The following is a 23,627-nucleotide window of genomic DNA, read 5'->3' as shown; positions in this document are numbered from 1 at the left end:
GTGCATCCTCCAATTTAATGGACCATTCCTTCGGATTTGATCCTACGGTTTTCTCTAGAATACGTTTTAAAGCTCGGTTGGTATTTTCAACTTGTCCACTTGTTTGTGGATGATATGCGGTGGAGATTTTATGAGTTACTCCATATCTTTTAAGTACTTTCTCAAGTTGATTATTACAAAAATGAGTTCCCCGATCACTTATTAAAGCTTTCGGTGTTCCAAACCTTGCAAAAAGACGTTTTAAAAAGTTGACTACAACTCGTGCATCGTTAGTTGGGAGAGCTTGTGCTTCCGCCCATTTAGATACATAATCAATGGCTACGAGAATACAGAGATTATTATGAGATTTTGGAAATGGACCCATAAAGTCAATACCCCAAATGTCAAATATTTCACATACTTGGATGACATTTTGTGGCATTTCATCACGTTGACTTATTTTTCCGGCTCTTTGACATGCATCACAGGATTTGCAAAGAATGTGTGCGTCTTTGTAAATTGTAGGCCAATAGAATCCAGCATCATAAACTTTTCATGCTGTTAGTTGAGGCCCATAATGCCCTCCTGTTGGTCCTGTGTGACAATGGTTTAATATTTTACTAGCTTCATCTCCAAATACACATCGGCGTATTATTCCATCGGGACAACTTTTAAACAGATGTGGATCTTCCCAAAAATAGTGTTTTATATCACTGAAGAATTTCTTTCGTCTTTGGTACGATAATCCTTTTTCAAGGAATCCGCAAACTAAGTAGTTTGCATAGTCTGCAAACCATGGAATTTCTTTATAATCTATCTTCAATAGATATTCATCAGGAAAGTTGTCTTGTATGGCCGATTCATTTAGAACTTCTAATTCGGGATTTTCAAGACGAGAAAGGTGATCAGCGGCGAGATTTTCTGCTCCTCTTTTATCTCGGATTTCAATATCAAACTCTTGTAAGAGTAAGATCCAATGGATTAATCTTGGTTTAGCATCTTGTTTTGAAAATAGGTATCTAAGAGCAGAGTGGTCGGTATAGACCACCGTTTTTGCTAGAACGAGATATGATCGAAATTTGTCAAAAGCAAAGACAATAGCAAGGAGTTCTTTCTCAGTAGTTGTATAGTTCGTTTGTGCTCCTTGTAACGTCTTACTAGCATAATATATAGGTTGAAATCGTTTTTCAATCCTTTGTCCTAAAACGGCTCCCATTGCAAAATCACTTGCATCGCACATTAGTTCAAATGGTAGATTCCAATTTGGTGTTATCATGATCGGCGCATTAGTGAGTTTCTCTTTAAGAATATTAAAAGATTTGATACACTCATCTGAAAAGATGAATGGAGCATCCTTTTCTAGGAGTTTATTCATAGGAGTGGCAATTTTAGAAAAATCTTTTATGAAACGTCGGTAAAAACCGGCATGCCCTAGAAAACTCCTAACTCCTCTAACATTGGTGGGATGTGGAAGTTTAGCAATTACATCTACTTTAGCTCTATCCACTTCAATTCCTTCTTTTGAAATTTTATGACCACGAACGATGCCTTCTTTAACCATGAAATGGCATTTCTCCCAATTAAGTACTAGATTTGATTATTCGCATCTAATTAGCATTCGTTCCAGATTAACTAGACATGATTCAAATGTATCACCGAAGACTGAAAAGTCATCCATGAAAACTTCCATGCATTCTTCTATCATGTCGTGAAAAATCGCCATCATGCACCTTTGGAAGGTTGCTGGGGCGTTGCAAAGTCCAAATGGCATGCGTTTGTAAGCAAACGTACCATAAGGGCACGTGAATGTGGTTTTCTCTTGGTCCTCGGGTGCTATTGGAATTTGAAAATATCCGGAAAATCCATCTAAAAAACAATAATAACTATTTTCGGCTAATCTTTCCAACATTTGATCTATGAAAGGTAAGGGAAAGTGATCTTTTCTGGTGGCGTCATTTAATTTTCTATAATCAATACACACACGCCATCCTGTTACAGTCCTAGTAGGAATAAGCTCATTTTTCTCATTTGTAATGACAGTCATGCCACCTTTCTTAGGCACGCATTGAACTGGGCTTACCCATGGACTATCAGAGATTGGATAAATTAGACCTGCGTCTAGCAGTTTAATAATCTCTTTCTTAACTACATCTTGCATATTAGGATTTAGTCTTCGTTGGCGTTGCACATACGTTTTATGACCTTCTTCCATAAGGATTTTATGTGTGCAATACGAAGGACTTATTCCTTTAATATCATGAATCTTCCATGCAATGGCTGGTTTATAAGCTTTCAACACAGAAATGAGTTGTGATTTCTCATTTTCAGTAAGAGAAGACGATATTATTACAGGTAATTCAGATTCACCATGTAAATAAGCGTATTCCAAATAGTTTGGAAGTGGCTTTAACTCTAATTTCGGAGGTTCTTCTATCGATGATTTATATCGATATCTGTCTTCTTCTTTTAGCATTTGAATTTCTTCTGTTGTTGGTTCATATCCATGAGCTATAAGTGTAGCTAACATTTCAGCTTCATCAATTTTTTCATTACCTTCTCCTAAAGAACATTCTCCTGTTCCTTGTAATTCTGGAAATTCTTCTAATAATTCTGCATGTGCATCTATAGTTTGAATATAATAACATGTATCATCTGCAGATTGCGGTTGTTGCATTGCTCTATCAACTGAAAAGGTAACACTCTCATCCTCTATACTTAGGGTCAATTTCTTACCGAACACGTCTATCATTGCTTTAGCCGTGTTTAAGAATGGTCTTCCTAATATGAGAGGAACTTGAGAATCTTCTTCCATGTCCAAAACAACAAAATCTACTGGAAATACTAGAGTACCAACTTTAACTAGCATGTTCTCCATTATCCCTCTAGGATATTTTATTGATCTATCGGCTAGTTGTATGCTTATTCTGGTTGGTTTCAATTCTCCAAGGTCTAGTTTAGCGTATAGTGAATACGGCATTAGATTTATACTAGCACCTAAGTCTGCCAATGCTTCTATTGAACTAAGACTACCCAGAAAACATGGAATTGTGAAACTTCCTGGATCAGATAATTTTTCTGGTATCTTATTCAACAGCACTGCTGAACAATTAGCATTCATAGTAACAGCCGAGAGTTCTTCCATTTTCTTTCTATTTGAGATTAGATCTTTCAAGAATTTAGCATATCTAGGCATTCCTGAAATCACATCAATGAAAGGAAGATTTACATTTATCTGTTTAAACATATCCAAGAATTTGGATTGCTCGGCTTCAAGTTTCTCTTTCTTCATTTTACTCGGGTAAGGAAGTGGTGGTTGGTATGGTTTAACATAAGGTTTAGCCTTAACTGTGTTATCTTCATTAACCTTTTCAACTACTGGTTCTTTTTCCTTATCTTGATCAGGTTGTGGTTCTTGTGGAGTAGGAATAGCTTCATCAGAAGTTACAGGTATTTCAGGTGGTTTAAGTGTTGTACCACTTCTTGTAGTAATGGCTTTAGCTGTTTCATTCCGGGGGTTAGCATTTGTATCACTAGGTAGACTTCCCGGTTTTCTTTCACCTATTAACCTTGCTAGGTTACTTACTTCTTGTTCCAGATTTTGAATAGAAGCTTGTTGATTTCTAAATGCTTGAGCATTTTTTTCATTGGTTTGTTTTTGAGATGTGAAAAACTGCGTTTGAGTTTCAACTAGCTTCGTCATCATATCTTCTAAATTCGGCTTTTTATCATCGGTTTGTTGTGGTGGTTTGTTTTGAAAATTAGGTCTTTGCTGGTTGTAAGTATTATTGGATACTTGTTGATTGCTAGGACCTTGTTGGTTGTTGTATGGAATATTTCGGTTATAATTCTGGTTTTGATTGTAAATCGGTCTTGGCGGTTGATAATTATTCTGATAATTATTTCCAGGCTTTTGGTTTATGTATGAAATATTCTCTCTTTGTTCCATTGTTAATTCAATACTGAGACAATCTTTTGTCAAATGTGGTCCTCCACACTGCTCACAACTAATTCGTATTGAGTGAATATCTTTAGTCATCTTTTCCATTCGTCTCTCCACAGCATCTATCTTTGCGGAAATGGAATCTAAGTCATGGCTAGAATCGGCTCTAGCTGCTTTAGATGATCTAACGATATCTTTTTCTTGGTGCCACTCATGTGAGTGGGAAGCATTGTTATCAATAATTTTGTAAGCATCAGTTTCGATTTTCTTCATAATAGAACCACCAGCTGCTATATCTATGTCTTTCCTTGTAGTGATGTCGCATCCTTGGTAGAATATTTGTACTATTTGACAGGTGTCTAAACCATGTTGCGGACATCCTCTTAATAACTTTCCATATCTAGTCCACGCCTCATATAGAGTTTCATTTGGTTTCTGTGTAAACGTAACAATTTCTGCTTGAAGTCTTACGGCTTTAGATGCAGGAAAGAATTGTTTAAGAAATTTGTCAACTAAAACGTCCCATGTATCAATCGCCCCTTCAGGTAACGATTCCAACCAATCTTTGGCTTTTCCCTTTAAAGTCCAGGGAAATAACATGAGATATATCTGTTCATCCTCCACTTCTCGGATTTTAAATAGTGTGCAGATCCTATTAAAGGTACGTAAATGTTCATTTGGATCTTCCTTCGGCGCACCACTAAATTGGTATTGATTAGTCACCATGTGTAGAATTTGTCCTTTGATTTCATAATCTGGCGCATTAATGTCTGGATGAGTAATTGCGTGACCTTGGCCAGTGCGTTTAGCTCTCATTCGGTCTTCCATACTTAAAGGTTCCAGATTCTCCATAATTGAATTTGTTGAATCGGTATCACTAGAGGATTCTGATTTAATGGTTCGTTCCTCAACAATCTCTGTTTGAATGATTGGTGGTTCCGGAGGAAAGTTTAGTGGTTCAGGATCTACGAACCGTTCCTGAATATTCTCCGGATTCTCAATTGTGAGGTCGGGTTCAATAAAATGGATTATTGGAAATTTGAACTGAAGTACTTGGTCGACTGGATGACGTTTCTAAAGAAAAATCAACGGTGGTAATATTTGCTAAATGTCTTGATCTAGTTACAGGTGGTGAACGTACAAAAGGTGGTGAACGTCTTGCTCGGTGCATTCACTGAATATCCTATTAGTTTTTAAAAGGAAAGAAAAATTATAATAAGTTATCCAATCAATAGACTTTTCTGATTTTGCCCACGTTTCGAATAGCCAAAAGATGCAGCAGAGGGGCAGGATTCGTTTGGTCTCAATATAATTGAAGACTGTTTGGCTCCAATAACCCGGTCCACGTACAAATCCAACTATTACTACGAACCAGAAAATTTTGATGTCTATCAATTTAACCACTTAAAATAAATTTTCGTAATTTTAAGAAATTTAGATAAGAAGTAGAATAAAAATCTATGTCCTAAAACTAGAATAGCGAGAAATAAGAAAGAAAAAGAGCTCGTCGAAAAAGGTCGAAAAAGAAAAATGGTTGAAAAATAAAAGGTGACGGAAAAATAAAAGAAACTTATAAAACTTAAAACACTTGACTAACCTAACCTTATTGCTACAACTAACTTAAAATTATAATCGCAAATTGAGATTACTAATTGAAATGATAATTGATACATAGTAAAAGGTGTCTAAAAATATTAAAACTTACAGGAAAAACTAAATCCCAAATGGAAATAACTTAAAAAGAAACTAAAACTTAAAAAGGCGTCGCAAAATTCAAAAGCACTTAAATCTTAGTCTAAAGAAAAAGCACTTAAGGAATTCTACGGCAAAGCCTAAAAATCTAGAAGTAAAAATAATTATGGCAAAAACTATGAATTAAAACTAAATATGAGCGAAAAATACAAATATTACGCTAAAACGATTAAAAAGGGACAAAATATAAAAATATACAAAAAGTTGTTAAAAGTACAATTTTTATAAAAATATTATTTTTATATTATTTATTTTATTAAACTATTAATTTTGTAATTTATAAAAACTAATTAAAATTTTAAATACAAATTAATTAAAACTAATCTAAATAATAAAATAACCTAAACCCTAATTAGGGTTATAATTAATTATAATTAATAATTATACTCCGTAATGATTGCTGGCTGCAGTCTGGCGTGTCAGATGGGCTCATGCGATCGCATGAGTCCTCAGTTGCCCAGCCATGCGATCGCATGGGCTAGGGTTTCGGGCCAAGAGCTGGGCTGCTACAGTGTTCGGGCCGAATTAATTTTTTTTTTTTTTCTGTTTTTGCTGTAAAATATAAAATATATTTATTAATTAAATAAAACTTATATTTTTACAAACTAAAAAAAATAGAAATAAAGAAACTTTATAAAACTTATTTATTTACCAAACTCTAAAAAAAAATATTTATATTTTTGTTTTTCTTTTTATATTTTCGAATATTTAAAACGTATTTTTATAAAAACGAATTTTAATAAAAGTAAACTAAATTTTTTTTTTTTATTAGCGTTGCGCTTCCGGCTTTTAAGCTAGATTGGTCCCCGGCAGCGGCGCAAAAAATACTTGATGTTTCGCGAGGTGTATATAAAATAGCTTATATTTTTACAAGGAAATACTATTAAATACGATACATTTTTACACAAGATATTTATTTATTTAGAGAATGGATATACTTAAACCTTGCTACAACACTTATAGGCAGTGTACCTAATCGTACAGTAGTATAGTTTTTAGTAAGTCCGGTTCATTCCACAGGGAAATCTTTAAACAAAGCTTAACACTATATTAGTTTACTTTTATAAAAATACAAATATATATATAAGTAATATTATTATTATAAAGGGGGGGTTTTACCGTTTAATGACTGGTTTGTCGATTTTAAAACTTTAGTCGCAGTTAAAACCAAATATAAAATAAAAAATAAATACAAGACTTAAATTAAAGCGTAAAGTAAATAACGATAATGAAATTGCGATTAATAAAAATGCGATAAAATAAACTTGCGATAATTAAAAAGTACGATAATTAAAAGTGCAATTAAATACAATAACAATAAAAATTCAATAATTAGAAGTGCAATTAAATATAAAATAAAGGAAAATAAATATGAAATAAAAGAATTATGCTTATTTAAACTTCCGTAATCATGATGTTTGACGTGTTGATTTTAGTTTTATGCCCATGGGTTAATTGTCCTTTGTCCTGGATTATTTAATATGTCCGTCTGGTTTTTGTCCATAACAGTCCATCAGTCATAAATATAAAGTGCGAGTGTCCTCGTCAAATTATCCTTATACCCGAAGTTAAATATTCCAACTAATTGGGGACTTAAACTGTAACAAGATTTTAATACTTTGTTTAATAATTACACCAGGATGTCGACTGAGTGTAATCCAAGGTTTTAATATTTTGTTATCAATTATACCAAGTGTCCTTGTACATAATTTCACCCCTGTTTTAATTATTCTAGTGGCTATTAATCCATTCCCGTGTCCGGTTAAATGAACGATTATTCGTACATATAAATACCCCGCCCATCGTGTCCGATCGAGTGTATATGGTAATTTATAGGAACGCCCAATTGTAAATCTTTATATTAACATTAACAAACTATCATTTAGTTAAACAAATATAAAGCCCATTAATAGCCCAAAGTCTAAATTCCACAAGTGTCGTTCTTTTGTCCAAACCCCAATTATGGTACAAAGCCCAATTACCCAATTTTAGTAATTAGCCCAACATCATGATTACTTCGTTTTAAATAAGCATAATAATAACTTAGCTACGAGACATTAAATTAAAAAGGTTGAACATAACTTACAATGATTAAAAATAGCGTAGTGTTACACGGACAGAATTTCGACTTACACCCTTACAACATTCGCTAACATATCCTTATTATTAGAATTATAATTAAAATTAAAATTAAAATATAAATTATAAATATAAATATATCGTATGAATGGAGAAAAGAGAAAGATAGATTATTTTGTGGTGCACCAAAGCTCGATTTTTATAGGCATGTGGGCTGGAACTGGGGCTCATGCGATCGCATGGATTTATGCCTTCCAGGCCATGCGATCGCATGGCCAGCTGGGGAGGCTCATATTTGGTTGTTTTCTTCTGCCGACGGTTTTATAAATAATATAATATATTAAATAATTATAAGAATTATTTAAATATTATATTATATTTATGTGCATAGTTGACTTGTAATTTTTAGTCCGTTGCGTCGAGCGTTGAGAGTTGACTCTGGTCCCGGTTCCGGATTTTCGAACGTCCTTGCGTACAATTTAATATCTTGTACTTTGCGTTTTAAATCTTGTACTCTTGTAAATTCGAGACGTTTCTTATCAATAATTGGAACCTCTTGGATTGTATTTTGTACTTTTGAGCTTTTTGGTCGTTTGCGTCTTCAATTCGTCGAATCTGTCTTTTGTCTTCACCTTTTATTATTTAAACGAATATCACTTGTAAATAGAACAATTGCAACTAAAAGCTTGTCTTTCTTGAGGAATAATGCTATGAAATATATGTTCATTTTTAGCATTATCAGGTACCGAAACCTGTTGCGCAGATGCCTGCGAGACCTGAGGATATGCCGCTATAAGCCCAACCGTATGCGCAGTGCTTTGCTGTTCTGCGGTTATCGGCGTCCAGAGAATTTGCATCCGGAATGACACCGAACCCCCAACTATTAAGTAATGCATGCGCATTCGCAGGAGTCAAAAACTACGAAATTGGACGCGGTGGTTGCCAAGGTTGCAACAGTGTAAACGATGAATTTTGCTGAACACTCTGCGTCTGCAGAGGGATTGAAATCGTGGTACTATAAATAGGTACCTGGCCGCAGCTTACCACGTGCGGGACTACTGTTTCACCGCTAGGCACCAAGATGACCCTTGGATCCACCGCGGAAAAATCCAACCGCGTGGTGGTGACTGGCGAGTTTGCCCTTGACGGTGTAATCCCATCTGGATATATTGGCTTATACCTCTGAAAAGGCTCGCCGGATACAGGCGGAGGATATGGCGCGTATCCCGCCCCCGTAGCCATAGCGTGCGTCTGCTGATTACCAGACGGCGTGTTTTGATTATCTGTTTGAGTACGTTCCGATGATTCTCCGGAAGTCATGATACTGTTAAAGAAAAAATTCAAAAAATTTTGTGAATAATAAGCCTTATAATTCAAAACTTTAAAAGAAAAAATAAATAAACATGTCTTGAATTAGTTCGGCTCTCAATGAAAGCACCACTTGATCATGCATATTTTAACCATAGAGTTAATATGTCTGTTCAATGCGTAAAGTGAGGTTTAAGGATCTTAGAACAAGGCTCTCCGGTCCGGCTACCGTGAATAACCCTGGCCGACATGATGATGTCGGCGGGGTGGCCAAGTGATTAAGTCCACCTTCGATAACGATCGTCGATCAGAAGGCCCCAAGTAAGGTCGTAGGTGCTAGTTAACGAGAAACTAACCTGTTAACCTTGAGAAGATGCTAGATGATGCTAGTTACGTAAGACGTGTAGCAGATGATGGTTACGTAACGTGATTGTGTCCTTAGAATGATATTAAAGGTTTGTATATATAGGAAAACCCTAATTCTAGAATCATCTAAGATAATGATAATTTCGTCCATAACTAACTCCCCCGAATCACGGATATAATTATGGAAAAGATATTGACTTGATGACCAAGTAACTTCCGTACCGGGAACAAAGGCATTCGATACATAACCGCATGCCTCATACCGCATACAAGGTATACGCATTCGCATGCTATCAAGGGCCCACATACGGATGGAATGCGCATGCGGGTTGCGGTATCATTAACATATGAGATACATCGCTCGTACAAACGCTAATAGGCTCGAAAGCAGAAAAATTAGTCACATTGTTGAATCATGTTAGTATATGCACTCTATTATATTTTGAGACATATATTGCCATTGAATTCGTTAAGAAAACTATTCAGTGTTAATTAATCTTTATGTTTTTGTACAACCATGGGTGATGGTGGAGTGGTTGATTAATTTTCACGGGGTCACGATTCCCGCAAGGTATACAAAAAAACACAACAACAACAACAACAACAAAACCCAATATCACATGAGTGGTATATGGGGAAGTGAAATGTAGACAATACTTCCCCTATGCGAGAATAAAAACAAGTCATTTCTCCACACAGAGTAAAACACTCTCAAAAGTAGAGAAAGTCGTCCCTCTCTCTAGTCGACGTATAAAGAGATTGCTTCCGAGGGGACCTCAAGTAGGAAAGTTTTTTTAAGAAATAGTAAAATAAAATTAGAAATAAAATTAAAAATAATAACTGAGACGTCATGAAAATGGTAGTATCAAATTTCCATGGGTTTTAAATCCTTCATGGAATTCAATTTAGGCTCTAAACGGCAATCAAGACGAAATCTCACACTATTTAAAAAAAAAAAGACAAGTAACAGTCCTATGGCGTTTAACGAAGTTCAAATCAAAGCTTTCGAATGAATATCAAGGTGGTCGGGCAACATTTCAATGGATTGAAATCAATGGCTCCTAAATTCTAGCACTTATGACGATCATGGCTAAATCTCAAATTTTCTTCGAGGATACTATATTACTTATCCTATTATGTTTGTTTGAATTGTATCCAGCCTGTGAGCTCCTAGAATTGTAGTTAGCAGCTCCTGTTTTCTCTTTTCTGCTAAGCATGTTATCGCATGCTTTCAATATGTAATCTTTCGTCTAAGTAATAAAATTTCTGTGCTTTTCAAAAATAATAATAATAATAATAATAATAATAATAATAATAATAATAATAATAATAATAATAATAATAATAATAATAATAATATCGCATACCATGTTTGTACGATAAGAAAATTAAGGGAAAATTCAATATGAAATATTTATATTAATGCAGAAATAAATGCAAATACAATCATTACTATATGAAGAGGTTATCTTCTAAAAAAGCAAATGACAAAACAAAAGTTTCGATTTTATAAGTGGGGGATGTATTGGTTATACATCTTAATCATTAAGATTTCATTAGATAAAGAAAATGTGTAGTGACACGTGAAAAAAGGGCAAATAATAGGGGCATCACATTGACATGACCGTTTTATATTACGATGATATAAGATTTCTATTTCTATTATTAGTTATAGTAAAGTTGATTTTAAATTTCATTGTTACTATTAGGGGTGTAAATGTAGGGGTGCTATTCGAGCTCGACTCATTAAAATTTTCATACGAGTCAAGCCTAAATGAGCTTCAGGTCGAGCTTAAACATATTTTTTTGTTCGTTTAGTAAATAAACTCGAGCGTCATAGCTCGAACTCGAACAAAGTCATGAGTTTAAACATGTTTATTTATTTATTTATTTATGCAATTACTATTTTATAATAATGTATTTTATATAATATAATATAATATAATACAATTATATATATTTTATATAATATAATTATATAATTATATACAACAACAACAACAACAACAACAATACCAATCCCACAAAAGTGGGGTATGGGAGAGGTGGGTGTAGACAATCATTCCTCGTACCCTAGATTAGAAGGAAGTCGCTACTCCACCCGCGAGTATAGAACCCGCGCCTAGATAAGGTCGTCCCTCCCTCTACTCTAGAGCAAAAGAGATTGCTTTCAAAAAGGACCTCCGGCCAGATATGCTCATAAAAACGAAATAGATAGGGCAAAAGATTATATAATTATATGATTAATATAATATATATAAAAATATAATTAGATAATAATAGCTATAACTGTTGTATATAATAGTTAAAATATTATTAGCAAATTTTTTTTTTTCGAATGACATAAATTTTATAAAACCAAAATTACCGAGGAGCTAGGAAAAATACAAGAAGTTACAAAGGATTTTGTAACCACAAATTCCAGTTAACTTTGGATTTGTGATATCTCGAAAATAGCCGATTAAAAGACGAGACCACAATGTTAACGAAAACGTATTGTAGACGTTGTTTTGACGGATCTTAGGTCGCTTGTAATCGAAACTAGAGGCGGAAATCACTAGAATCGAGTAAAACCGAGATATGGGTCGAATCGGGATCGAACTGGTCAAACCTGGGGTTAAAACTAGATTAGATCGATGCCTAAACGAGTTATTTCGGTGGTAAATGGTGTTAGGGTTCGGTAGGGACAAAAACCAGACGAATAGGGTTAATAGAATGCGTAACCTCACAAAGGAGGTATTAACCCGTATATATACTGCATGCCAGACACAGTCGGTCGACTGTGTTACACATTCGGTCGAGTGTGTGAACACACTCGGTCGACTGTGTATGCAGTTTAACTTATTGATTGATCACATAAATATGCACACACAAACACATATATAATCAATAGTCATAAAGATACGTTATTACTTGACCAAATGTATTAAAACGATAAATGATCTACGGCTGGGGATTACATGCACCAACACGTATGACTTCCTGAGATTATGATCGTTAGAGAAAATACTGTTCCGAAGTCTCCAAATCTCATAAAGAACTGCGGAAACCACCGTGTTTATAATAAGCCGCTTTTTACCACTAGAAGAGAAGCTATCGATCCATGACCATACCACCTCGATCGTGTTCCGGAGGGGAATATTTACACCAAGCAAAGAATCCACTCTACACCAAATTTGAAAGCTTGTATCGCACCTGACAAAAAGGTGATTTTGCATTTCTTCAGAAACATCATAGAGACTGCAGCAGTCCTTATCGATGTAAATGCTCGTTGCTTCTAGATTAGAGATAATCGGCAATCTATCTAACTTGATTCGCCATATGACGATGTTAACTTTAATTGGCCAAAACTTGCACAATGTAGATGACTGTGAAAAAGGAGCAAGAAAAGAGAACATATTAGGAGATGGATAGTCCCATATCCATTTTTCTTTTGCTTCTGATAAAGAAAAATTCTCAATAAGAGATTGAAGCTCGGAAAATTAGTAGCAAATCTTATAATATTTGGATAAAAATACACAAATAAAATATGTAATATTATTAAATAGAAAAAATATTAACAAAATATAATCGCGTAATAAACGATTCAAACTCGATCTTCTATAAAATCAAACGATCCGAGCTCAAATTTAAGATATTAGGCACAAATAGAGCCGAGCTTGAGCTCGAGCTCTGCATATTTTAGACGAGCCGAGCTGAGCTCGAGTTCGACTCAACTCCTTTACACCACTAACTATATTATTAATGTACTGAGGTCTACCATGACTTTTTTTCTATGTATTTCTTTAGGTAAGTTTTTAGGTAATCATGGCAATGGCCATTATAAGAAGCTTTTACACAGTTAATGTATCCCGAAATATAAAGATATACATAATCTAATTCAGTAATTTAGTAATTGTTTCAGACTTTTTTTTCTAATCACAAGTCTTTTGTAGAACAAATCCTCGAAATGAATTTAAACAGTAAATGAATAGCCCAAAATATAAAAATAACTAGTGAAATGACCCGTGGAATCACGGGTTTGTTTAAACGAAACAGTTTAATGGTATGTTTTAGATAATAAGTGAATGTAAATGTTAAAGTCATTTAGTTTAAGATTATACAACGCTTTCAATTTCATCATACTTACGATTTTCCTTCTAATTGTTTTCATACGTAATATTAGACGATACATTACTGGATCAATTCCTTCACCTCTTTCTTGCTTGAACACAAAAACACAAAGCCCATTCCATTGTATGACATTCGCTTCAGCCGCTTCAAATCCTTCACCCCTTTCTCGTTTCATACATAATATTCCGTTGTATGATACATTTGGCTATTACAGTATCAACAAACTTTTTAATCACAATACCAATATAAATACAACACGAATCCTACATATAATGCGCAAAAAATAGAATAAAAAGAGTTGTAGTCTATGTTAACACCTGCAATAAAACTTATTTTTATAATGCTTCAAGATTTTTGTGTTTTGGCTTAAGGTATGGTAATAAAGATTTGAAGACTTGAATATCAGTAATTTTCTTAGTTAGAGCTTTAGTATGAAATTTAATGTTGTCCGAAGAATTTTTATACAAACGACAGAGAGATAAGAGATAAGACTAAAACCCGAATCAGACTTATAAGGACAACTTTGTATTCTCTTTTGATTGTCAACCCTAAAATGAAAGAATCAGAAGTAGAAGAATTTTTACCTTTTGAATCTGAAAAAAATCTCAGCTTTAGCACCTTTTTGGATCTGCATATCACCTTTTGGATCTCAATTTGTAATTACTCATTATAAAAAAATGGAATTAGCAGACGTAGATATAGATGGAGATTGAGATTAAGAGAGAGGAAAATGGGGCAGTGATATTGAATTAGAGTTAAACTATTAGAAAATATAAACAATTAAACACACGTTTTTTTATTTTTTGTTAATTTTTTAAAATTTAATTAATTAGTGTTAATGACATCATCAAGATGTCTTAGATTTTTTCCTTTTTATTTTTGAATTATTTTTAAGCTTAAAAAATGATTAATTATGATGTCATCATTTTAGCATTTTAATAGAAACTATAGATAATGCATTTATTTATATATAGTAACGAAAAAATTATTCAAACAAAGATTTTAAATTGTAAGGAGCTAGTTTAGAGATTATGAGCCTAATTTAATGTTTGCTATAATTGTGTTTATTGATTGATACTTTTTATTAGCATAATGTATTACTAATATATATCTTGAAAATTTTTATGTCTACAATGGTCAATTTTATGTTTCAAACAGGACTTTCAAAATTTCAAAAATAGTGAGACGACCTTGTTGATATATATAGTAGTAATATGATAGTATAATTACAAGAAATCTATTAAAAGTTTGAAACGCTCAAAAGAGCCATCAATATGAATTCATGGATGATTATGAGCATATGATATTTGTTGGTAAGAATTTCGGTAGGCCCTTGTAGTGGTATATTTCAAAAATGTCATAGGGCTCATAAAAGTGCAAGTCTAAGTGCAATCTTTTGTGGAAACCATAACTCCTAAACAAACAATTACAATCCAAGTCATTTGCTAAGAAAAAGCATAGGGGATCACATTGTCTGAAGGTTAAATTAGTTTAATGAGTAGCTAACACAAACTGTCACATGATAATCCGATTAGACGGTGTACATCTGAGTAAAGATACTCGTCAAGGAAAACATTTTTCGTTTACTTATTTATACATCGGTACGTAACGTAACACAAATTTATATTGCACTTGTTTATAAAAACTGGCCAGACAATCTCTGAAAGCAGATTATGGTTATCAAAGTGAAAAAGAACTTAAGTTTGATCAATTCAATGTGTTTGATTTATGAAAAGAAAAGAAAGTGGTTTGTTTACTTTAATAAGCTAGTACAATACTTTTCCATAACAAGATATTATTCCAGTTTATCCTATATATGGTCAAACCAATTAGTCAAAAAGCACCCAAAATAATCTTGTTTATCTTCCAAAGTGGAAACAGGAACATTTTCATAATTCACTTGAAAACAGAATCCAATTCTACAGGCATCAGCATCTAATCTAATTAGAAACTATTTGAATACTAATAATAAACAAGATAATAAACTTCAGATAAGTACCTTGAAAAATACATATAAATGACCCGTTTTCTGTAAAAAGATCTTATCACAAGGAGTTGAAACTGGCAAGAATCGAACATGAGACCTCCTTCATGAATCAAAATCACATAGCGGAATGATTTTTAATATTGTTTGGCAGTAATATAATTTTACGTCTATTTTTAGAACCAAAATTTTCAAGCAACTACTTATAGCTATGCTCACATTTTGTTTTGAGAGCAAATAATATATTCGTTATAATCAGAAAAACATAACCGTTAAATAAATAAAAAAATTGAAGTTTTATAACACAAGCGAAGACAAACGCTATCAAGTCAAGAATCTGGTAAAATCAATCTCTCCAGATTACATTTTAAATTCAATGAATCCGAGAATCAAATTCCTCTCTAATCACAAGTCTGGTTGCTAAAGGCATATATACCATCAAGAATCTGGTAAGTAAATATCACATCGAACCACCTGCAACATACGTAATCTGGATACACAACTCCAGATAAGACAAAACTACGCTTCGAAAGCGCACACGAACATTAGTCCCCTTGACCATTTAGGCATGTTCAACACCCTGCAACATGAACACTTATTGTCATAATGCATAAAAGATGGGAACACACAGTATATGAACCAAAGGTAAGCAAAATCATGTTTGAGATTAGGGTCACACATTTAAATAACACTACATAAACCTTTTTATATTAAAAAATGTGTGATTTTTCTACACAGATTTTCAACTGTTTGACTAATTGTTACGATCCCACATCGGCTAGATACAGATCTAGGCGTTGCCTTATAAGTCTATGTGCTCCCCCAGCCTTCAAGCTAGCTTCTGGAGTGAGTTCTACACTAATGGCTTGATAGTTCCCAACTATGGAATAGGTTCATAACAATAATTTGGGGGGCCCAACTATGGAATAGGTTCATAAGGCCACATGCAATGGTTCTCAATGTTAACACAAATTTTACCCGCCACATCAGCACAAACCCTTTAACATTCCTTTCACTAAACCCTCACTATCACTACCCTTTAACATTTCTTTAACATTCCTTTCACTAAACCCTCACTATCATAAACTTCACCACCCCACTTTACCCATTTTTAATTATTATTTAAATAACATTTATAAACTAAAAAATATAAATAACATTTATAAACTTAAAAAAAAAAAAATTACCGATTACAGAAAAATTAATAAAAAAGACGATTATATTAAATAATTAAAATACGATTACAATAAAATTAAACTACGAGTACATAAAAAAAATACGATTAAATTAAAATAAACTAATCTATTCGGGAACAAACACAAGCACGTTTTTATTCGGAATCCGAATCCGGAAAAAAACGTTCGTCGGTGTCGTAAGCAGGTTGCGAGGGTATGTAACGGCCACTGTAATCGCACCCTTGGTTGAGTTCTTCCATGTAACGCCAACCCAACGATTCCGCGTCTTCATAAATTAAATAAAGAGAAATCCGTTTGACACCTTCCTCGACGGCATCTTGTATCCCGTACCAACGTTCTTGGTAGTAAGATACGTAGCCGCCAAATTGGGATCGGACTCATCTTCAAAAAACATTATGTCCGACCATTCGAACGCAACATTTTGTTTCAAAAAGTCGCGGAAGGCTTGAACACTCAGGTCGCGCACGTCAACATTTTCAAACAAAACTTTGGTACCATGTTTGTTATCGTATTTTTTGTAGTCGAGATCAAACGAACCACCGTAAAATACGTCGAAAGAAACAAGCATCGGAGGTATCGTCAACATTTTTGGAAGTTTTAAAAAAAAATTGTGTTTGAAATTGAGAGTGGAAATGGATTGGAAATGGTTTTGGTTAAATGAGATGGTGTATATATATAGGAAATGGATTGAAAAAAAAAAAAAAAGGCAACGGTTCAATTTTTAAATTCAAAAACTGGAGTGGGCCTCACAAACCCGTTATTCACGTTGCAGGCCCAACTGGCGGCCCCTTTAATGATTTGCTGGTGGTGGTCGTGAAAGGGTGGCGGCTAGTGGCGGTGGGCTTTAACGGAGCATTGCATATGGCCTAACAATTGCTATCAGAGCTGGTTCCATCTTTTGAGTCCAACACTTCGCAGTGGTGGGTGGCTTGGACCCACCAAAAGAAGGGTGCCAACCGTGACCCCATGACCCAATGAGGCCTAAGAGTGGTGGCTTGGACCAACCAAAAGAAGGGTGTCAACCGTGACCAACATAACCATGACCAATGAGGGAGTTGGCTCTTTAAGTGTGGGGTATTGTTACGATCGGCTAGAGATAAATCTAGTGGCTTTATATGGCCCAACTATGGGATAGGTTCGTAACACTAATGCTCATGAAGATGTTGCTGATAAGTATAGTTAAGTTATTATATTTTGTCAAATGGAAACAGACACTTGAAAAAGTAACTTCAATCAAACAAACAACTTCATCTACTATTGCCAGTCTCAAACTTTAGTGCACAGTAGAGTAATGCTTTAGAGTATATATTCTTTCAATGCTAAGAACATTATATCAAGTGTCTTGAACAATTACAGTTTCTTAAAATGCAACTATGGATGGTATTGATGCCAAAAATAGGGTGGCTGAATTCAATGTGTTTTCTTTCCTAAAAATTGGTTTTTATCTTATGCAAAAAGATCCTATTATTTTAATTTTTAAATTAAATGAACTGATTAACGACGTATTGAACATAAAGAGCAGAAAAGACTACAACTGTGGCACCGAAAATGTAACTAGTCGAGGTCTCAATTTTAAGTTTGGAATCACAATTTGACACATGATATTCTTACATTTAAAATTTACAATAATAATAAATACTAAAACAAAAACTGGACAGAAAATATATCCGACCCGCGCCTTGACAAAAAATGCATACGTTGACTGAAACTGTGTTGACCTATTACCTAATTTCTAAACCGCCCACTTTGCTACTTCTAGTGACTAGGTAACTATTACAGTATTACCTAATTTCTGCCCCGCCCATTTTGCTACTTCTAGTAACTATGTAACATATGAATCAACCAATAAGACTTCTTTCATTCACTAACAAGTTTTTTTGCTGCTGATATTCAAGATTTAAAGGGTAAGGATTCTGAGTGCAGGATTTAAAGTTGTTTTCTATATACCAAAGTGTAGTCTGATGGTTGACTTCTGAGTTTGACTCCTCAAAGTCAAACATTTTCTCAGTTACTTGGGTCTATTTGCTGCAGTTAGACTAGAAAAAGTCTTAACAGATTTTGGCGAGCTCGACCAGTTCCTAAAAAGTAGTTATCAGGGAGTAATCGGCATTAATCGGGGAGTTTTACAACACTGACTCAATCATAGAATGTATATGAAATGAATTAACAATTAGATGATTAAACAAAAACCGAAGTATTCGCCCACCCAGAATTAAGCACAAAAATCAGAAACAATTACCTTTTTTTGAGTAGTCGGTATCATACAAATCTTTACGCGACTTGTTTTATATTTCACCCACCCCGAAGAGATATTTCCAACTGTTCGATCCTCTTAGCCATATCATGCTTTCCACAATTTTTCAATCCATCCGTTACCATATCGAAATTACGTGACATAGGCGATATGTTAAACTCAGTCATTTCAATCAAGTAATTAGCCGCATCAACATATCTGCCTCCACGTACACACATCTTTAAAAGCATCGTATAAACGGGCCGATTAGGCGGGTGTCCTTTTACCTTCATATCACTAAAAAAACTAAACGCATCATCAAACATTCCACTTCTACAAAGTCCCTTAAGAATCGGTGCGTATAAACTCGGGAACGGTTTATTCCCGTCCTCAATCGATCGATAAAGAATACTAAAAGCCTCATCGGTCCTACCGATTTTCGAAGATGCGGCGATCATGATTTTGTACGTCTCGATATCGGGACAAAACCCTAGTCTACAAACATCGTGGTAAAGATCGATACAGAAATCGATCTCACCCGAGTGACATATAGCTTCGGCTAACGAGTTAAACGTACTCGCATCAGGCAAAAATCCCTCTTTAGTCATTTTTCTTACTAATCCTTGTGCGGATTCAAGATAACCCGCATTCAACAACCCGTCGATTAAAAGATCACGCCCGCGAACGGGCGGGTTGAACCCTTTTCGACTCATTTCTTCTAAAAAACTTTGGGCCTCTTTCATTTTACCAGCGGAGCACCACCCGTTAACCAAAACCGAATACGTTTCCTTATTGATAACTACTCCTTTACGGACCATACGTCTAACTAAAGCATACGCTCCTTGAAAATTCTTGACCTCACAAAGGGCAAACAATAACGAATTGTATATTTCAGTCGTTTGTTCACAGTTGAAATTCCTACACTTGTTAAACAACTCAACAGCTTGATCAATAAGACCGTTTTTACCGTAATGCTCGATGATGAAAGAAACAACAGATGATGACATCACAAGCTTTTGAGTTTTCATCTGGTGTGCAACCTTCCACATGGTTTCCCAATGACGTGTTTTCGCTAGTATTTTAAGTAGCTCCTCAAATTCAACGGTTGTGGGTTCGTACTGAGGATGTTGGGTACGAACCCAATTAAAAAAACGAAAAGACTCGATACCCGAATTACTACAGCTACGTAGCACACGGTAAACAAGCTCGGAATTCACAATACGGGAAATGCACATTTTGTTTAACGTTCTTTCTAAGTATATATCACGACGAACAATGTTGGAAATATGATGAATTGTAGCAAAATAATCATCATTTGTTCCACTTCTACCCTCTAGTCCACCACCACTACCACCACCGCTGCCGCCATTACTCATATCTCCGGCCACCGCAGTTTTTAGGGTTCTAAAAACAGTACCATTAGGGCACATATAATCATTTCTACTTACAAGTATCAATCTTGCTAAACGAATCATCGCAAAAGCATACGGATTGAATTATCTATAATCAAATATGCATTTCATTTACCTAGTTCAAGTAAATTTGTACCTACAATAAATTAAAAAGAGATGCTGATTAATACATACAATACAATAACGTTTAAAAAGAAAGATAGAATCATACACATACAGTATAACATAACTGTAACAAAAAAATTATTACTTGATAACATAATCAGGATACAAGTTAAGAGTAATGTTTAAGAATGGATACTTAAACTGATTTAGGGCCAAATGAAGTTTAATTGAAACCCTAGTACTGAATAACAAGCATTCATGGTACCAAAATTTATGATTTATTCAATTTCCATTAAGCGTAAAATCAAATTATATGAGAAACATGTAAAGGAAAGCGAAATCCAACCTTTAATTGAAGCTTGTCTATATATATGGGTCACGAATAATTGAATAATTTAAACCGTGAGTTTTGGGTTACTCTTTGCTCACAGAATTAATAGCATGTCTGGTGTTACACCATTCGTTGAGTATGTGTTTGAAGAAATTAGGGATGTCAATTAAGCAGATACAAAAGCATGGGGGAAATGTTGCAGAAAGGAAACTGCGCCTATGCTCTAGTGAGGGTACTTTTTGTCTATTCGGAAAAATGAAGGGTTAAATATACAAATTATATTTCACCCTACTTTTGTTACTCCTCTAGTCCCACCACCACGGTAGAAGTTTTTTTTTTTTTTTTTTGGTTCCGGCTACCCGGTAGGGTGAGTAATTCGACCTTATACTTTGATGTACGCATCCTAGTATAATTACTCTCTGGCTGTTTTCAACCCATCACCGGTCACCAATAAATATTCGTTCTAGACAGGATTCGAACCTTAGACCTCTTACAAAGAACTCAGGGTCCCAACCACTGGCCTATCTTGTGATGATTTAGTTCCACCATAAGTGTCTATATTACTATTTTGAGATATCTCAATTCAAGTTTCTACTTTATATTTCAACAAATAGAGAAGATTTTTGATTGATGAGAATGAAATTAATGAGATTCTAAAACCACTTGGGACTAATAGAATGTTACATTTTATAGAATCTAACTAGTAGTATTACGGCAATAATCAATAAGATTATTATTGTATTATCATTATCATCATCGTCTTCGTTGTCAACGTCGTCGGCATCATCATCATCATCATCGTCATCATCAAATATGGCAACACCAGTTGAACACTTGAACCACCGAATGGGGTTGGATCATAAGGGAAGCGTTACTTTACAATATGGCAGACATTGTTTGAAATTGATACTAAATACGTGCCCATTAAGCCTATTGGCAGAGGAGCTTATGGCATTGTTTGCTCGTCTGTTAACCGTGAAACTAATGAGAAAGTTGCTATTGAGAAGATACATAATACATTTGACAACCGAACTGATGCCATGAAAACTTAACATTACGTGAACTCAAGCTTCTTCGCCATCGTAGACATGATAATGTTATTGCTTTAAAATATGTCATGGTGCCCATCCATAGAAGAAGTTTTAAAGATGTTTATTTGGTTTATGAGCTTATGGATATGAATTTGCATCAAATTATTAAGTCGTCTCAAGCACTTAAATGATCACTACCAATATTTTCTCTTTCAAGTATGTGGATTTAAATCAGATACAACTGTATGTTTTAGTGTTTGACAATTTATGATTATTCAAAGAGTTAACAGACTAACTGGAAAAAACAAGGTATATAGTATATACACATTTTTTTGAATAAGATGTGAGGCATTTTCTGAAATGAAATCAAGGTTGTAAAATCGCTAATTGGGGATTAATAGGTAGGAACCTTGTAGGGATTAATCAGCCAAATCAGTTATTGATAACACAAACATTAACATAATTATCTAGATACACAAACACAGTTGTTAAATTGTTCAAATACTTCAAAATTATAATCTAAATTCATATTAGAATGTTGACTAACTTGACTTTGACCAATTTTGACCGACTAAATCTGATTAATTATTAACACTCTTGGTAGCCAAAGAGAAGAGGAAATTGAGTTTATTGATAACCCAAAATCCCGAACGTCCATAAAGTCGTTTCCTTTTCCACACGGGACTTCATGTTCTCTGCTCTACCCTCATGCTCATCCATTGGCGGTAGATTCATTGCAAAAGATGTTGGTTTTTGACCCTTGTAAGAGGATTAGTGTAATAGAAGCACTTCATCATCCATACATGTGTTCACTTTATGACCCGAGAACCGATCCACCGGGTCATGGTCCACTGGATATGGATATAGATGACGAGCTCGGGGAAGTATGATAAGAGAAATGATGTGCAAAGAGATACTTCATTATCATCTGAAGTTTCTACTACTGTCAATCATAGGTAATATTTCTTGTTTGGACAATGTTTCTTTGTTTTTCTTTTTCTCTTAATGTATTCGGTCTAAATAAGCATGGGGTATTATGCATTTGTAGTTTTGTACCATTGAATGTTTCATGCTTCAAAAACAGTATGATTCCACGCAGTGGCAAAAACAAAAACAAAAATTCACAAGAGGCGAATTTTTTTTAAAAAACATAGCAAATTTTTTTGGCCAAATATGGAGGTTTTTGGACAAAATATGGAAGATTTTGGGCAAAACACGAAAGTTTTCTGGCAAAATCTGGAGGATTTGGGGCAAAATATGAACATTTTTAGGCAAAAAAAAAAAAAATTCCACCGGGGGCAAAATGAAAAAACCCAAATTTTTTGCACTAAAAAATGAAAATCCACTGGGGGCAGGTGCCCCCCTTGCCCCCACCCGTTTCCGCCACTGATTCCACGAGCTTGTTACTTACATAAGCTCTGTTGTATACATGCTTGTTGTCATTTCATTTCTTTTTTAAAAGAAAGAGGTAATACCTTAAAACCTATTGTGTTTTTTGTAATTGTTGTACACTAATGATTCTCAATACATGAGCATGATTATAATGCTTGTTATTCCTGCAAAAATGGGTTGAGATTTGTATGTAATCTAAATTAAGATATATGGGATATGCTTGAATTGCTATGTTATGCTCTAGGTTCAGTGTTGTAAATCTCCCGAGATCTCCCCGAGATCTCCCCCGAGATCTCGTTTTTAGAAGGCAACCGAGACGAGATGTTCATCTCCCGAGATTTCTCGGTCAACCGGGTCAAACTCAGTCAAAGTCACGATTTTTCAGATTTTCTTGCTAATTTGTAAT

At 34.5% G+C, this 23,627-nt stretch overlaps 2 protein-coding genes across 2 annotated transcripts; one reads left to right on the top strand and one right to left on the bottom strand.

Moving 5' to 3' along the window:
• Window positions 1-15,747: 15,747 nt before the first annotated feature.
• On the bottom strand, window positions 15,748-20,471 carry LOC139847193 (uncharacterized). The gene is made up of 2 exons (XM_071836830.1): window positions 18,957-20,471; window positions 15,748-16,101 (listed from the first exon to the last, which is right to left on the bottom strand). The coding sequence occupies exon 1, from the start codon at window positions 20,423-20,425 to the stop codon at window positions 19,010-19,012; it is 1,416 nt and encodes a 471-aa protein (XP_071692931.1). The 5' UTR covers window positions 20,426-20,471; the 3' UTR covers window positions 15,748-16,101; window positions 18,957-19,009.
• Window positions 20,472-21,611: 1,140 nt separating this feature from the next.
• On the top strand, window positions 21,612-22,719 carry LOC139848642 (mitogen-activated protein kinase 4-like). Its single transcript, XM_071838360.1, has 2 exons — window positions 21,612-21,754; window positions 22,434-22,719. Exons 1-2 carry the CDS (start codon window positions 21,612-21,614, stop codon window positions 22,717-22,719), a joined length of 429 nt encoding a protein of 142 aa, XP_071694461.1.
• Window positions 22,720-23,627: the final 908 nt, after the last annotated feature.

Source organism: Rutidosis leptorrhynchoides, chromosome 5, assembly GCF_046630445.1.
Source record: "Rutidosis leptorrhynchoides isolate AG116_Rl617_1_P2 chromosome 5, CSIRO_AGI_Rlap_v1, whole genome shotgun sequence".
Classification (NCBI taxonomy): Eukaryota; Viridiplantae; Streptophyta; class Magnoliopsida; order Asterales; family Asteraceae; genus Rutidosis; species Rutidosis leptorrhynchoides.
The sequence above is the reverse complement of the archived record's forward strand: the minus strand, read 5'-3'. Positions and strand labels throughout refer to the sequence as shown.

Bases quoted from the DNA above. Each gene is read 5' to 3' on its own strand.
- LOC139847193 (XM_071836830.1), bottom strand. From the start codon at position 20,425: ATGATTCGTTTAGCAAGATTGATACTTGTAAGTAGAAATGATTATATG.
- LOC139848642 (XM_071838360.1), top strand. From the start codon at position 21,612: ATGGCAACACCAGTTGAACACTTGAACCACCGAATGGGGTTGGATCAT. The intron at 21,755-22,433 runs GTTTGCTCGTCT...CACTCTTGGTAG, and splicing joins GCAGAGGAGCTTATGGCATT to CCAAAGAGAAGAGGAAATTG.